Source organism: Enhydra lutris, unplaced genomic scaffold, assembly GCF_002288905.1.
Source record: "Enhydra lutris kenyoni isolate GAN:26980312 unplaced genomic scaffold, ASM228890v2 scaffoldscaffold21, whole genome shotgun sequence".
In the NCBI taxonomy this organism is placed as follows: Eukaryota; Metazoa; Chordata; class Mammalia; order Carnivora; family Mustelidae; genus Enhydra; species Enhydra lutris.
The window spans coordinates 23,394,996-23,409,422 of NW_019154105.1; the positions used below are offsets into that span (position 1 = coordinate 23,394,996).

The following is a 14,427-nucleotide window of genomic DNA, read 5'->3' on the forward strand; positions in this document are numbered from 1 at the left end:
AGCCCAAAGCACTCCCGCTGCAGATCCTAATGAGGCATGGGCCGGGTCCTGCCTCTCTCTGCAACCTGCTTTAACTTCATGTGTGACTCCTCAAGGCGTGCCACGTACTTCTAGGATCTGTGAGGAATTAACTTCTCTATTTTCTCTATTTCAATTTCTGTTATAGTCTGTTCTTGAACTGTGACTCCCATGCCTCACTTAACAAGCGTTATTTTAACATATTCATAACAGCTGTATACCTATTAAATAAATCAAATTTATAGTTAAAAACCTGAACTAGAGGGTATTATGCTAAGTGAAATAAGTCAGTCAGAAAGACCAATAGCATATCATTTCACCCATACGTGGAATTTAAGAAACAAATCAGATGAACATAGGGGAAGGGAAGGAAAAATAAAATAAGAGGAAAACAGGGAGGCAAACTGTAAGAGACTCAACTCTAGGAAACAAACTGAGGGTTGCTGGAGAGGGGGGAGGGGGGATGAGTTACCTGGGGGATGGGCATTAAGGAGGGCACGTGATGTGATGAGCACTGGGTGTTATATGTAACTGATGAATCACTAAGTTCTACCTCTGAAACTAACAATACAGTATACGTTAATTAAATTAAAGTGAAAACTTTTTAAAAAATCTTTCCACCAAAAAACTCCAGACCTAGATGACTTCATTGTGGATTCTATGAAATACATAAACAAGAAACGCAAATTCTATATACTTTCCAATTGATTCTATGAGAACAGAATTACCAAAAACAAGTAAAGACATTACAAGAAACAAAGGCATTACCACAAAGACACTTTAAGAAAAATCCAGACTAATAACCCTCACAGGCACAGATACAAAAATTTTAATTTTATTGGAACACAGGCATGCTAGTTTTCATAACATCTGTGACTGCTTCCTGCTACAATAGTGGAGTTGGGGTAGTTGCAAGGGAGACTTTGTGGTCAACTTTACTATCTACCCACTTCCTGAAAAAGTTTGCTGACTTTTGACTAAAGTTGTAATCAAAAAGAGGTGAAAAATGGCTGCCTTGATTATCTTAGAAAACAAACTTCAGATAAATAATGGTATCTACACCTTTTTCTATTACTTTTACCTCCCTACTTGTGCTCATTCCCTCCCCCACCCCACAGTCTTTCTTCAAAGAACCAACCAGCAGAAAGCCTAGTTATTCAACAAACATGCACTAAAAGCCAATTGGCAATGGGTATTGATTATTACTTTTACATCTAATGATTAACTAATGGTAATCAAGCCCGTGGTGGTATACAAAATCCACCAGAAGCTGTCTGGATAAACAGTTCATGCACAACGTTATAGATGGTACATATCCCAGTCTAATATTGCCAATTTATTTAAAAATCCAAGGGGCACCTGGGTGACTGGCTTGAGTAGCCAACTCTTGATTTTGGCTCCGGTCATGATCTCGGGCCATGGGATCAAGCCCCATGTGGGGCTCCATGCTCAGCAGGAGTCTATGGGAGATTCTCTCTTTCCCTCTCTCTTGACCCCCCCCCCACCACTTGCTCTCACTCTCTCTTTCTAATAAATAAATAAAATCTTTTTGAAAAATTTTTCCATGCAGGGGCACCTGCGTGGCTCAGTGGGTTAAGCTCTGCCTTCGGCTCAGGTCATGATCTCAGGGTCCTGGGATCCAGCCCCGCATCGTGCTCTCTGCTCAGCGGGGAGCCTGCTTCCTCCTCCCTCTCTCTCTGCCTGCCTCTCTGCCTACTTGTGATCTCTCTCTGTCGAATAAATTAAAAAAAAATCTAAAAAAAATTTTTTTTTATGCATTAATTTTTTATTCTTAAAGATTTTTAAAATTTATTTATGACAGAGAGAGAGAGTAAGAGAGGGAACACAAGCACAGGGGAGCTGGAGAGGGAGAAGCAGGCTCCCAGCTGAGCAGGGAGCCTGATATGGGGCTCGATCCAGGACGCTGGGATCAAGACCTGAGCAGAAGGCAGACACTTAGCAACTGAGCCAATAAATTTTATTTATTTTACATAAATAAAATCTAAAAAAAAAAAACCCTCAAAATCTTGGTAAGCCAAAACATTATAAGATATAACACAAGTCAGCAATAGCTAAATATTAGTCTTGCTCTGGAAAAGGTTTACTGTAGCATCAGATTAGGAAATATATAGAATCTTTAATCCTCAATAATTTTTTACTACAGATTGGATAATTTATGGCTTTCAGCTAAAAGGGATGGGTTCCATGTTCCTTTTCCCTAGGGACTCCTGATAAAGTAACCCGATAACACACAAACACTAACCTGTTAGGTACATATTGGTGGGAGACTTCTTTGGGATGGGCAAGCTCCTCGAGTCTCTTGGTCAGCTGAGTTTTCAAAGCGATCTGGGCGATAGGGCAAATAGGATCTTGATTCCCCCAAAACAGTTTTCTGTTAAAAAGCAGAAAAATCAAATGGTGAGGAATTCACTACTAATAAACATCTTAGAAATGGCTCATGATGGCTTCCACACCGATTTTACTTCACTTCCAGAACTATCTCTATTACAGAATTTAACAATTCCCAGTCATTAAAAACAGGTCAACTACTTATACAGTTAAAATAAAAATAAAAGAAGATTGTTTTACCTACTGTCCTAAAACATGGTGACCAAAAACGAACCTATTTTCTGAAAGAGTTCTGTTTCTTCCATTATATAATTAACACTGTAATTTATAATCAGGTCAACATAAAAGAGGCATGCCATCTACCTAACACTGAGCTCCCGTGTGAGGGAAGCCCTATACCAGGGGGTCAGAAAATCAAGCAGGATCAGGGTAACATTAGTAGCTCCCATTTGTGAAATACTGTGGGCCAGGCAGTGGGCTACGTACTGACATCAGATCTTAGGCATGTTTCCTGAGGAGAGGGTGGAGAGAAAAGGAGAATCAGTGAGGGATTCACCTGAAAAGGCTTCGTGGAAGAAAGTGAAAGGCACAGATTTCCAGAAATGAGGCATATTCCATGTTGGGGTAACTGAGAAATGGAAATCATCAAGTACGTGTCAAGGCATGTTTGGACAGAGGCATGTTGGGAAATAATTAAGTAACATTGTTACAATGGGTAGGGAAGGCAGAAGGTGTCAGAAGAAGGTACCTTGGTAACCTAACTTTACAGTACCTAGAATAGTTCCTGGCACATAGTGGCCCTCAATAAATATTTGGTTGAATGAAAAAAAAAAAAGAAGAAGAAGAAGAAGGTACCTTGGTAACCTAACTTTGCATATAACTGAAATTGCCACTTAATTGAGCTTAACTATTTAAAAGGCCCTGTTTTTTCTAACTTTATCTATATTTTTGTATACAATGTTTATTTCTCTACTTTGCAAGCATCAGCCAGTCACCATTAGAAATATTAATGAATGAATTAATATTCCCATCCCCTACATTCTGCTGATTTCATTTCCTAAATATGGCTTAAATCTGTCCATTTCTCCTTATCCCTGTTGCTACTTTCCTTGTCCAGATCTCATCATCCCCATCACTGCCAGAGTGATCTTTCTAAACCCCAATCCAATCAAGTCACCCCCTTGTTAAAGAGTCTTTAACAAGGACTCCCAACTCCTTACCATGGCTTACAAGGTCCTCCACAATTTCGACAAAGAGCACTTGCTGCTCCAGCCTGTAAGTTTACCCGAAGGGAAGGAGCATGACTTAATCTTTCAGAGATTTCCCCCAGGACAGTTTAGGGCTGTACAGGACAGGTGTCCTGTCACAGTCTGATGAATGAAAGAATGGTGAAAACTGGGGACTCACCTGCTGGTGATGTAAAACAAAGGAGAGAGGAGACAATGACCACAGCGAGAAGAGGAGGCTACAGCAGAAGTCAGGGCCTCAGGTGACAAGGGCCAGAGTGGGAGTGACTTTGGGGAAGATAGTAACTCTGTTTCCAAAAGAGAAGACTGGTGGAAAGAGGTAAGAGCACCATGGGATGGGAGAGGAAGATTTCAAAAGAAGATGCATCAAATACACAGAAAGCATCAAATATAACTTAGACATCAAGAATGGAAATGGGAAAAAAAAAAAAAAAAAGACAATGGGACTTGGCCAGAAATAGAAAAAGTGAAAAGCTTCTTAGGGGTAAATACCAAACCTCTGGTGGAGAAAGGTTAAGGCAGTCAGGGATTAGGAAGCAGAGGTGACATATATACAGTTGACCCTTGAATAATGAGGGGTTAGGGGCACTCACCCCATGCAGTTGGAAATCTGCATAGAACTTCTGACTCCCCCTGAACTTAACTACTAATAACCTGTTGATCAGAAGCCTTACTGATAACATAAACAGTCAATGAACACGTATTTTGCTGTATTCTTACAATAAAATAACCTAGAGCAAAAAAAAGTTATTAAGAAAATCATAAGGAAGAGAAAATACTTTTAAGTACTGTACTGTATTTATAAAAAAAAAAAATCTGGTATAAGTGGAGCCATGCAGTTCAAACCTGTGTTGTTCAATGTTCAACCCTGTATATTGGTTTTGTATTCATTGTTTCAAATTCAAAGCAAAATGTACTTTAGACACAGCAATTATGTCAGTATAAAATATATGGTCCTGATGATGACTTCTAGGGACTGAACCTTTATAAGATCATTATCTGCTTGAAAATTTTGGCCATAGGGCACCTAGGTGGCTCAGTCAGTTAAGTGATCATAGGATAGAGCCCTGTGCTGGGCTCCACAGTCAGTGAGAAGTCTACTTGGGATTCTCTCTCTCCCTCTCTCTCTACCCCTCCCTCTCATGCTCTCTTTCTCTCTAAAATAAATGAACAAATCTTAAAAAAAAAAAAAAAAGTATCGCTAAGTACTGATGTTTCCAAAATAGTATCTCCAAGAATTCTCAAGTATTCTTCTGAGTGTTTAATTTATATTTCCAAATGCTTACTAATGTCTCAAAAGCATCCCATATGACAAAATGTACCTTCCTCCCAAATCTGTCCCCCTCTCATATTTCCTTTTGCAGTTATAACATTTTCTACTTTATTTCTAAAAACAGAAGCCTATAAATCATATTTGACTCCTCCTCTCCCTCCAGTCTCTTCATGTGTCACTAAGTCCTATCCATCTCTATCTTGCCTCTAACTTTTCCTATAACCCTTAAAGCCACTCTCTTGAGACAAAACTTCATTATTTCTCTCCTGCATTATTGTAATAGCCCCAAATCAATCTTCTTGATTCTAATTCTCTATGTTATCAAAGGGACCAAGCCTTTCTAAAACAGCCATTGTGATATAATGTAGGTAAATGGGCTTTGTGTGCAATGAACATAGATTCAAATCCCAGTTTTGGTACCTGCACTCTAGGTTACTTAACTTTTTTGAGCTCAATTGCCTAATAAAATCAAATTTTTTAATGGTTTCAAATAGGAGTAATTTGGAGAGGAGTGTTCTAAGATTACTGACAGTTCTAGCAATATTCATTAACACATCTCTTATCAATGCATACATCTCATCAATGTATATGTGTATGTAGCCATCCACGAAAAAGAGACAATTTAAAGGATATTATATTCCTTGGCCAAAATTAACAAGACAGTAAACAAGATGTGTTGGAGAGGATATGGAGAAAGGGGAACCCTCTTACCCTATTGGTGGGAATGCAAGTTGGTGCAGCCCCTTTGGAAAACAGTGTGGAGGTTCCTTAAGAAATTAAAAATAGAGCTTCCCTATGACCCTGCAATTGCACTACTGGGTATTTACCCCAAAGATACAGATGTAGTGAAAAGAAGGGCCATCTGTACCCCAATGTTTATAGCAGCAATGGCCATGGTCGCCAAACTGTGGAAAGAACCAAGATGCCCTTCAATGGACGAATGGGTAAAGAAGATGTGGTCCATATACACTATGGAGTACTATGCCTCAATCAGAAAAGATGAATACCCAACTTTTGTGTCAACATGGACGGGACTGGATGAGATTATGCTGAGTGAAATAAGTCAAGCAGAGAGAGTCAATTATCATATGGTTTCACTTATTTGTGGAGCATAAGGAATCACATGGAGGACATGGGGAGATGGAGAGAAGTGAGTTGGGGAAATTAGAGGGGGGGATGAACCATGAGAGACCGTGGACTCTGAGAAACAAACTGAGGGTTTTGGGGGGTGGTGATTGCGTGAGCCTGGTGTTGGGTATTACAGAGGGCACGTATTGCATGGAGCACTGGGTGTGGTGCATAAACAATGAACTCTAGAACACTGAAAAGAAATTTTAAAAAATAAATAAAAATTTGAAAAAAAGAATATTATGTTCTTAATTTTAAAAACAAGCACTTTGAAAATTAAACTTTCAGGTTATAGTAAAGTTTCAGGATATAACATTAATATTCAAATTCTACTGATTTTGTATACACCAGCAATGAACAATGGGAATTTGAAACTAAAAGCAGAAGACTACTTATATTAGCACCAAAAAAATATAAATACGTAGGTGTAAATCTAACAACATAAGTATAAGATCTCTATAAAGAAAACTACAAAACTCTGGTAAGAGAAATCAAAGTAGAACTAAATAAATGGAGAGAGAGTCCATGTTCATGGATACCAAGAGCCAATATTGTCAAGATGTGAGTTCTTTCCAACTTGACCTTCAGATCCAGTGCAATCCCAATCATTGTGGGATAGTGAATATCCACAAGTCACATCGTGGATATTCTTTCACAAACTGGTTCTAAAATTTGTGTGGAGAGGCACAGGATCCAGAATAGACAATGCAATATTTAAAAAGAAGAACAAAATCAGAGGACTGCCAGTACCTGACTTCAAAACTTACTATAACCCTACAGTAATCAGACAGCGGTATTGGTGAAAGAATAGACAAAGAGATCAATGGAAAAATACAGATCTAGAATCTAGAAACATCTTTCACAAAAATTAACTTGAAATATATCATAGCTCTAAGTGTACAACCCCAAACTATAAAACTTCTAGAAGGTAATGTAAGAGAAAATCTAGGTGACTTAACTTTAGCAACTCATTTTTAAATATGACCAAAGCATGATCCATGAAAGAGAAAAATGGTTAAGTTGAACTTCATTCAAATTAAAACTTCTGCTCTGCAAAAGACACTGCTAAGAGAATGAAAAGATGAGCCACAGACTAGGAGAAAATACTTGAAAGACACATATCTGACATCTGACAATCTTACAATATTGTAATCTGGAACTCAAATTACAATACCAATACCACAGATGGGGTGGTTTATAAACAGAAATCTATTTCTCACAATTCTGGGAGTTGGGAAGTCCAAGATCAAAGCGTCAGCAGATTTGGTGCCTGGTGAGGACCTGCTCTCTGGTTCACAATCAGGCATCTTCTCGCTGTATTCCCACATTGCTGAAGGAGCAAGGGAGTTCTCTGAGGTCTCTTTCATAAGGACATTAATCCCATTCATGGGTGCTCCATCCTTATGATTTAAATCACCTCCCAAAGGCCTTACCTTCTAATACCATCATGTTGGGGATTAGGTTTTCAATTTATGAATTTTAGGGGAACATCAACATTCAGTCTATAGCATCTGATAAAAGATTGGTATTCAAAATAGACAAAGAACACTTATATTTCAACATTAAGAAAAACACCCAATTAAAAAGTGCAAAAGAGTTGAACACATATGAAATATGCTCAGCATCAGGTCATCAAAGAATTACAAATTAAAATAATGAGAGAGATACAACTATACACCTTTAGACTGGCCAAAATACAAAACACCAAAGGCTGGTGGGGATGTGGAACAACAGGAAGTATTTTATTCATTGATTGTCGGATTGGTAGACACTTCAGAAGATGTTCACAATTTCCTACAAAGCTAAAACATTCTTACCATATGATCCAGAAATTGCATTCCTAGGTGTTTACCCAAATGAGTTGAGAACTTTTATCTACATGAAAACCTGCACATCAATGTTGATAGCATCTTTATTCATAATTGCCAAAAACTGGAAGCAAGCAATATATTCTTCAATAGATGAATGGATAACCAAATTATGGTACAACGAGATAACAGAATATTCATCAGTGCTAAAAAGAAATGAGCTACCAAGCAATGAAAAGACACAGAGGAGCCTTAAATATATATTGTTAAGTGAAAGAAGCCAATATGAAAAGGTTATATACTGTATCATTTTAACTATACAACAGTATCGAAAAACTATCAAAACTGTAGATAGAGTAAAAAGAGCAGTGGTTGCCAGGGTTTTGGAGAAGGGAGCACAGAGAGAAAGAGATGAATAGGTAGAGCACAGGTGATTTTTAGGGCAAGGAAAGTATTTTACATAATACTGTCATGGTGAATACATGGCATGCATTTGTCAAAATCCATAGAACTGTACAACACAAAAAGTGAACCCTAATGTAAACTACAGATTTTAGTGAGTAATGTGTCAATATTTCTTCACCAACTGTAATAAATGTACCACACTAACACAAGATGTCAATAATGGGAAAAACGAGAGGAGTGGTAGTAATACAGAAACTCTCTCTGTACTTCTGGCCAGTTTTTCTCTACACCTAAAACTGCTTTACAAATAAAGTGTATTATTTTTTAAAAAACAACAGGAGATCAGGGGGAAAAAAGGGAAAAATTAAAGCTTTCCTCAAGAGACAAAGAAGAAAAGGTGGGGTCCTGTGGTCAAGGCTGGGAGGTCACCAGGTCCTACTGGCCGGAGATCTAGAGAAGAGGTTTGTTCTAGGCAGAGGCTTAGAGACGGTATGTTAGAAGCAGCAAAGTTGAATCCAAAGGATGGACGCAAGAATTTCAAAGTGGTTTTCAAACCCATCTGCTTATTAGAATCATCTGGGGGCTTTTTACACTCCCAAAGCCTAGGCTGGACTCCAGACCAAGTAAATCAGGATTTCTGGGGAATAGGGCCCAGGTATCAGTGTTTTAATAGGTCCCCAGGTGATTCCACATGCAGACTAATTTGAGAACACTGACTTCAGGGTAACCTTCCATGTGTTGACTTAACTGAGGGGACAGTATTGGTTCAGTGGGTCCAGTTGACGACAGAGTGGATAAACCTGGGATGCAAGGTTAGTGGGCAAGTAAAAATAATACTTACCTATTTAATGTAGGGAACACAGTCCTCCCAAACAAGACTATGTGATGTTGCCTTACCTATCTGGGGTTCCCCATTGTTTTTTGGGCCTAGAAAGACCTTGGATTCTCTTCCTAGAAAATAAACTAACAAATACCAACTGATTAATTCAGAGAGAATGCTTAACCATATTTAAATATGATTATATCAGAGAACTCCTACTCAAACAAATCCCATCTTGGGAGGGGAGGATCCCAGAGCCCTATTTGATGTGATCTGAGGAGTACTGAAAGTTCAAAGTATTCAAAAATATTGTGGACCTAAAATTCTCACTCCTAAAGTCATGATAATATAGAACATAGTGAAACAAAGACAATAAATATGCAATAAAACTAAGAATTTATTGTCTCCAAAAGACTTTAGATAAAATGCACATTTCATGGGAAAAACTCTCAATTCCCAAACCAAGTTAATTTGTAAATGCCCTGACGGCACTGGATTCTGAGGAGATTGCATAGATAAATTTCAGACAGAGTATTTGGCTTTGGGAAAGCTATGAAATAGGCAAAATATGCTTTGAGTACCACTCAGCCCCCTTTCTTCCCTACTCTGCTCTTTTGAACCTTCCCTGTTTGTTCTGAACACACACACACACACACACACATATATATAACACACACACATATCTATATCTATATCTATATGTGTTCCTCCACATTTCCAAGCCACCCTTCAGTTGCTTAATTTTTTTTATTAAAAATATGTAACGTATTATTTGTTTCAGGGGTACAGGTCTGTGAATCATCAGTCTTACACAACTCATAGCACTCACCATAGCATGTACCCTCCCCAACATCCACAACAGTTGTTTAATTTTTTATTTTTATTATTTGTTTGTTTGTTTTAGAGAAGGGGAAGGGGCAGATGGAGAGGGAGAGAAAGAATCTAAGCAGACTCCATGCCCGGTGTGGAGCCCTCCATGGGGCTTGGGCTCACGACCCTGGGATCATGACCTGAGCTGAAATCAAGAGTCAGAAGCTTAACCGACTGAGCCACCCAGGTGGCCTTCCCTTGTTTAGAGCCATGTGAATAGTTACATCCAACTTCAGCAGAAAAGTGGAATATCAATTCCAGGGCAAGCTAGGAGCTTAGGAGCTAGTGTGCCTCCCCCATTTCCCTCTTCCCCTGTTGCAGTGACTCTGGAAGCCATATATTCCAGATGGCATAGCTAATAGAAGAGGCCAGCCATTTGACACTGGACTGTGACGTGAGGGAGAAACAAACTCTTACTGCATGAAGTCATTACTGCATTAAGAGCCTTCCATTGTGTTACCGCAGCATTGCTTGCCCTGCACAGATTAATACACCACCTATGCTACTGCACTCATACTCTAGTTATGTATGTACTTGCTTGGAGTTTGAAGGGCCCAATCCTTTTTTGCCCACAGTTAGAAACTAACAGAAGTCAGATACATGGAACAAAAATACTTTCTCTATTATTGATGAAATGGTATTGTAGAGAGTCGTGTGGATTCCTGACAACACTGAATTGAACTTGTCCCCCCCACACTGCAAGCCTTCCCTTGCAGGGGCTAAGTTTGCTATGTGACAGAAAGCATATGACAAACATCATTCTTTCACCATAGACAGGCGTCCCAAAGAAAGAGGACCCAGAAGGGGGCATCTCTCTCTCACAACTCCATCAAATAGAAGTCATTCCCGCCCCCCTGGAAAGTCTAATAAAGGGATAATAAGGCAAGAGGTCAAGAAAATTACTCAAGGTAGGTGCTTCTTATACAAAAAGGAAAAGCATTCTCCTAAAACTCGCCTGAACTCTTTAATAGATTTCCTTTTTTCAGTTTCAAGTTTTTATTAAATTCTAGTTAACATACAGTGTAATATTAATTTCAGGTGTAGAACTCAGTGACGTATCTCTTACATACAACACCCAGTGCTCATCACAATCAGTGCCCCCCTTAATGCCGATCACCCATTTAACCCATCCCCCACCCACTTCCCCTCCAGCAACCCTCAGTTTGTTCTCTATAGTTAAGAGACGGCTTTATGGAAGGAAAAAAAAAAAGAGAGAGAGAGTCTGCTTTATGGTTTGCCTCTCTTTTTCTCCCATGTTCATTTGTTTTGTTTAATTCCCCATATGAATGAAATCATATGGTATTTATCTTTCTCTGACTTATTTTGCTTAGCATGATAATCTCCAGCTCCATCCACATCACTGCAAATGGCAACATTTCATTCTTTTTATATTTTCCAAGTTTCACTATGATATGTCTTGGTGGTGACCTATTTTTGTTGAATTTGAGGGGAGTTCTCTGTGCCTCCTGGACATGAGTGCCTGTTTCCTTCCCCAGATTAGGGTAGTTATGTTCAAATAAGTGTGCTCAAATAAAACTTCTGCCCCTTTCTCCCCACTCTTCTTCCTCAGATATGGGTATAATTGTGCTTTATAGAACTGCTGAATTCCCTGTTTGTATTCATGATCTAATAATTTTCTTTCCCTCCTCTTTTCAGCTTCATTACTTTCCATGATTTTATCTCCTATATCACCTACTGGATTCTCCGCTTTTCCTGTCCATGTTATGATTACATCCAGTTGGTTCTGCATTTTAGGGATAGCATTTTTTTATTTTGGCCTGACAAGTTTTTAGGTCTTTTATCTCTGCAGACATGGTTCCTCTGGTGTTTTCTATGCTTCTTGCAAACCCAGCTAGTATGCTTATGCTGCTATCCTAAATTCTTATGTAGGTATATTGCTTCTATCTGTTTTGAGCAAATCCCTGGGGGAGAATTCCTCTGCCTTGTCATTTTGCCTAAGTTTCTTTTGCGTGTTGTGGAAGATGGCATCTGCCCGTTCTCTCATCCCCAGGTAGGGGGAACTCATGGCTGTTCAGGAGGCCCTCACAGAAGAGTGAATAATCTCCCCTCCTGTGTCCCAGGTTTCCGTCAGACCCGTCTTCAACCTGTCTGGTCCCGGGCTGCTGGCATGCCCAGCGCCACAGTTCTGTGTTTTATCTCCGGCCTCTGGCTGGGATTCAAAACCCCCAATCTTAAAGGACCCAGCAAGGTGAGGACCTGCTCCCCTCCCCCAGAGAATAAGCATGCCAGACGGGCACCATTCAGTCCAGAAAAGCACTTGCAGGGCCGCACAGGTGTGTGGAGCGTATGGTGAATGAAACGCAGTGAAGAGTTGTGACCAGCTATCTGCCCTCTGTGCACACCTCTGTGCACACCTGTCCCCGGCTGTGGAACAGCCACTCAGTGGCGCCCAGCAGATGTTTTGTCCTTGCAGAGGCAATATGCCCTCTTCCAAATGTTCTCTAGGAAGGAGAACATTCTCTCCCTGTGTAACTCAGAGGATCCCCGCACCATGATGCCTTGTGCAAACCCTACGGGCTGCTCTCTCTTCCCCTCTCGGTCTTCTCTCCAAGAAAAGGGCTCCCTTCCCTCTGCAGCCCTGTGGCTTTTCTCTCCTCCAGTTCATGGCTCCGAAACAAGCACCTGCCACATTCTCTCTCCCTAATTGTGCGGACTGTTTTCTTAATCCTTAGCTCCATTTCCTAGATGTTCAAAATGATATGTTGATCTGGCTGTGTTCAAGGGATGAGGCAAGCTCAGGGTACCCCTCCTACTCCATCCTCTTACCTCTCCTCCCAAGATTTCATTCTTTTGATGGCTGAGCAATATTCCATTGTTCCACATCTTCTTTATCCACTCATCAGTCGATGGACATTTGGGTTCTCTCCATGACTCGGCTATTGTTAATAATGCTGAAGTGAACAACATCAGGCAGCGTGTATCCCTTTGAATCAGGATTTTTGCATCCTTTGGGTAAATACCGAGTAGGGCAATTGCTGGACCATAGGGTGGCTCTATCGTTAACTTTTTGAGGAACCTCCACACTGTTCTCCAGAGTGGCTGCACAAGTTTGTATTCCCATCAACAGCGTAGAAGCGATTCCCTTTTCCCTGCATCCTTGCCAACATCTGTTGCTTTCTGTGTTGTTGATTTTAACCATTCTGACAGGTGTGAAGTGATATCTCATTGTAGGTTGTTGTTTTTTTTTTTAAGATTTAATTTCTTTATCTGACAGAGACAGACAGTCAGAGAGGGAACACAAGCGGGGGGTGGGGGTAGTGGGAGAGGGTAAGGCAGGCTCCCCACTGAGCAAGAAGCCCAATGCGGGCTTGATCCCAAGACTCTGGGATCATGACCTGAGCGGAAGGCAGCTGCTTAACGACTGAGCCACCCAGGAGCCCCTCTCATTGTAGTTTTGATTTGTATTTCCCCAATGATGAGTGATGTTAAGCATCCTTTCATGTATCTGTTAGCCATCTGGATGTTTTCTTTGGAAAAATGTCTATGTTTTCTGTCCATTTTTTAACTGGGTTATTTGCTTTCGGGGTGTTGAATTTGATAAGTTCTTTATAAATTTTGGATACGAACCCTTCATCAGATATGTCATTTGCAAGTATATCCTCCCATTCCAAAGGTTGCCTTTTAGTTTTGTTGATTGTTTCCTTTGCTGCGCAGAAGCTTTTTCTCTTGATGAAGTCACAATAGTTCATTTTGCTTTTGTTTTCCTTGACTCAGAAGACATATTTATTAAGAAATTGCTAAAGCCAGTGACAAAGAGGTTACTGCTTGTGTTTTCCTCTAGGATTTTGATGGTTTTCTGTCCCACAGTTAGGCCTTTAATCCATTTTGAATTTATTTTTGTGTATGGTGTTAAGGAAGTGGTCCAGTTTCATTCTTCTGCATGTGGCTGTCCAATTTTCCCAACGGTATTTAGTTAAGAAACTGTCTTTTTTCCACTGGACATTCTTTCCTGTTTTGTTGAAGATTAGTTGACCATGTAATTGTGGTTCTGTATTCTGTTCTCTATTCTGTTCTACTGATCTATGCATCTGCTTTTGTGCCAGCACCACACTGTCTTGATCATTTCAGCTTTGCGATAGAGCTTGAAGTCTGGAATTATGATGCCTCCACCTTGGTTTTTTTTTTTTTATCAAGACTGCTTTGGTGATTTGGAGGCTTTTGTGGTTCCACACAAATTTTAGGATTATTTGTTCTAGCTCTGTGAAAAATGCTGGTAGTATTTTGATAGGGATTGCATTAAATGTATAGATTGCTTTGGATAGTATAAACATTTTAACAATATTTGTTCTTCCAATCCATGAGTATGAATTTTTTTTTCATTTCTTTGAGTCATCTTCAATTTCTTTCATAAGTGTTTCATAGTTTTCAGAGTACAGATCTTTCACCTGTTTGGTTATGTTTATTCCTAGGTATCTTATGGTTATAAATGGGATTGATTCCCTGGTTTCTCTTTCTGTTGCTTCATTATTGGTATATAGAAATGCAACA

General features: G+C 39.7%; 1 protein-coding gene across 1 annotated transcript in view; it reads right to left on the reverse strand.

Moving 5' to 3' along the window:
* LOC111149349 (theg spermatid protein like) overlaps positions 1-14,427 on the reverse strand; it is a 53,882-nt gene that overhangs the window by 19,741 nt on the left and 19,714 nt on the right. The window contains exons 3-4 of the mRNA XM_022506345.1: positions 9,126-9,191; positions 2,282-2,410 (exon numbers count right to left, since the gene is read on the reverse strand). Of these exons, the coding sequence (XP_022362053.1) occupies positions 2,282-2,410; positions 9,126-9,191 (195 nt within the window). The remainder of the gene's footprint in view (positions 1-2,281; positions 2,411-9,125; positions 9,192-14,427) is intronic.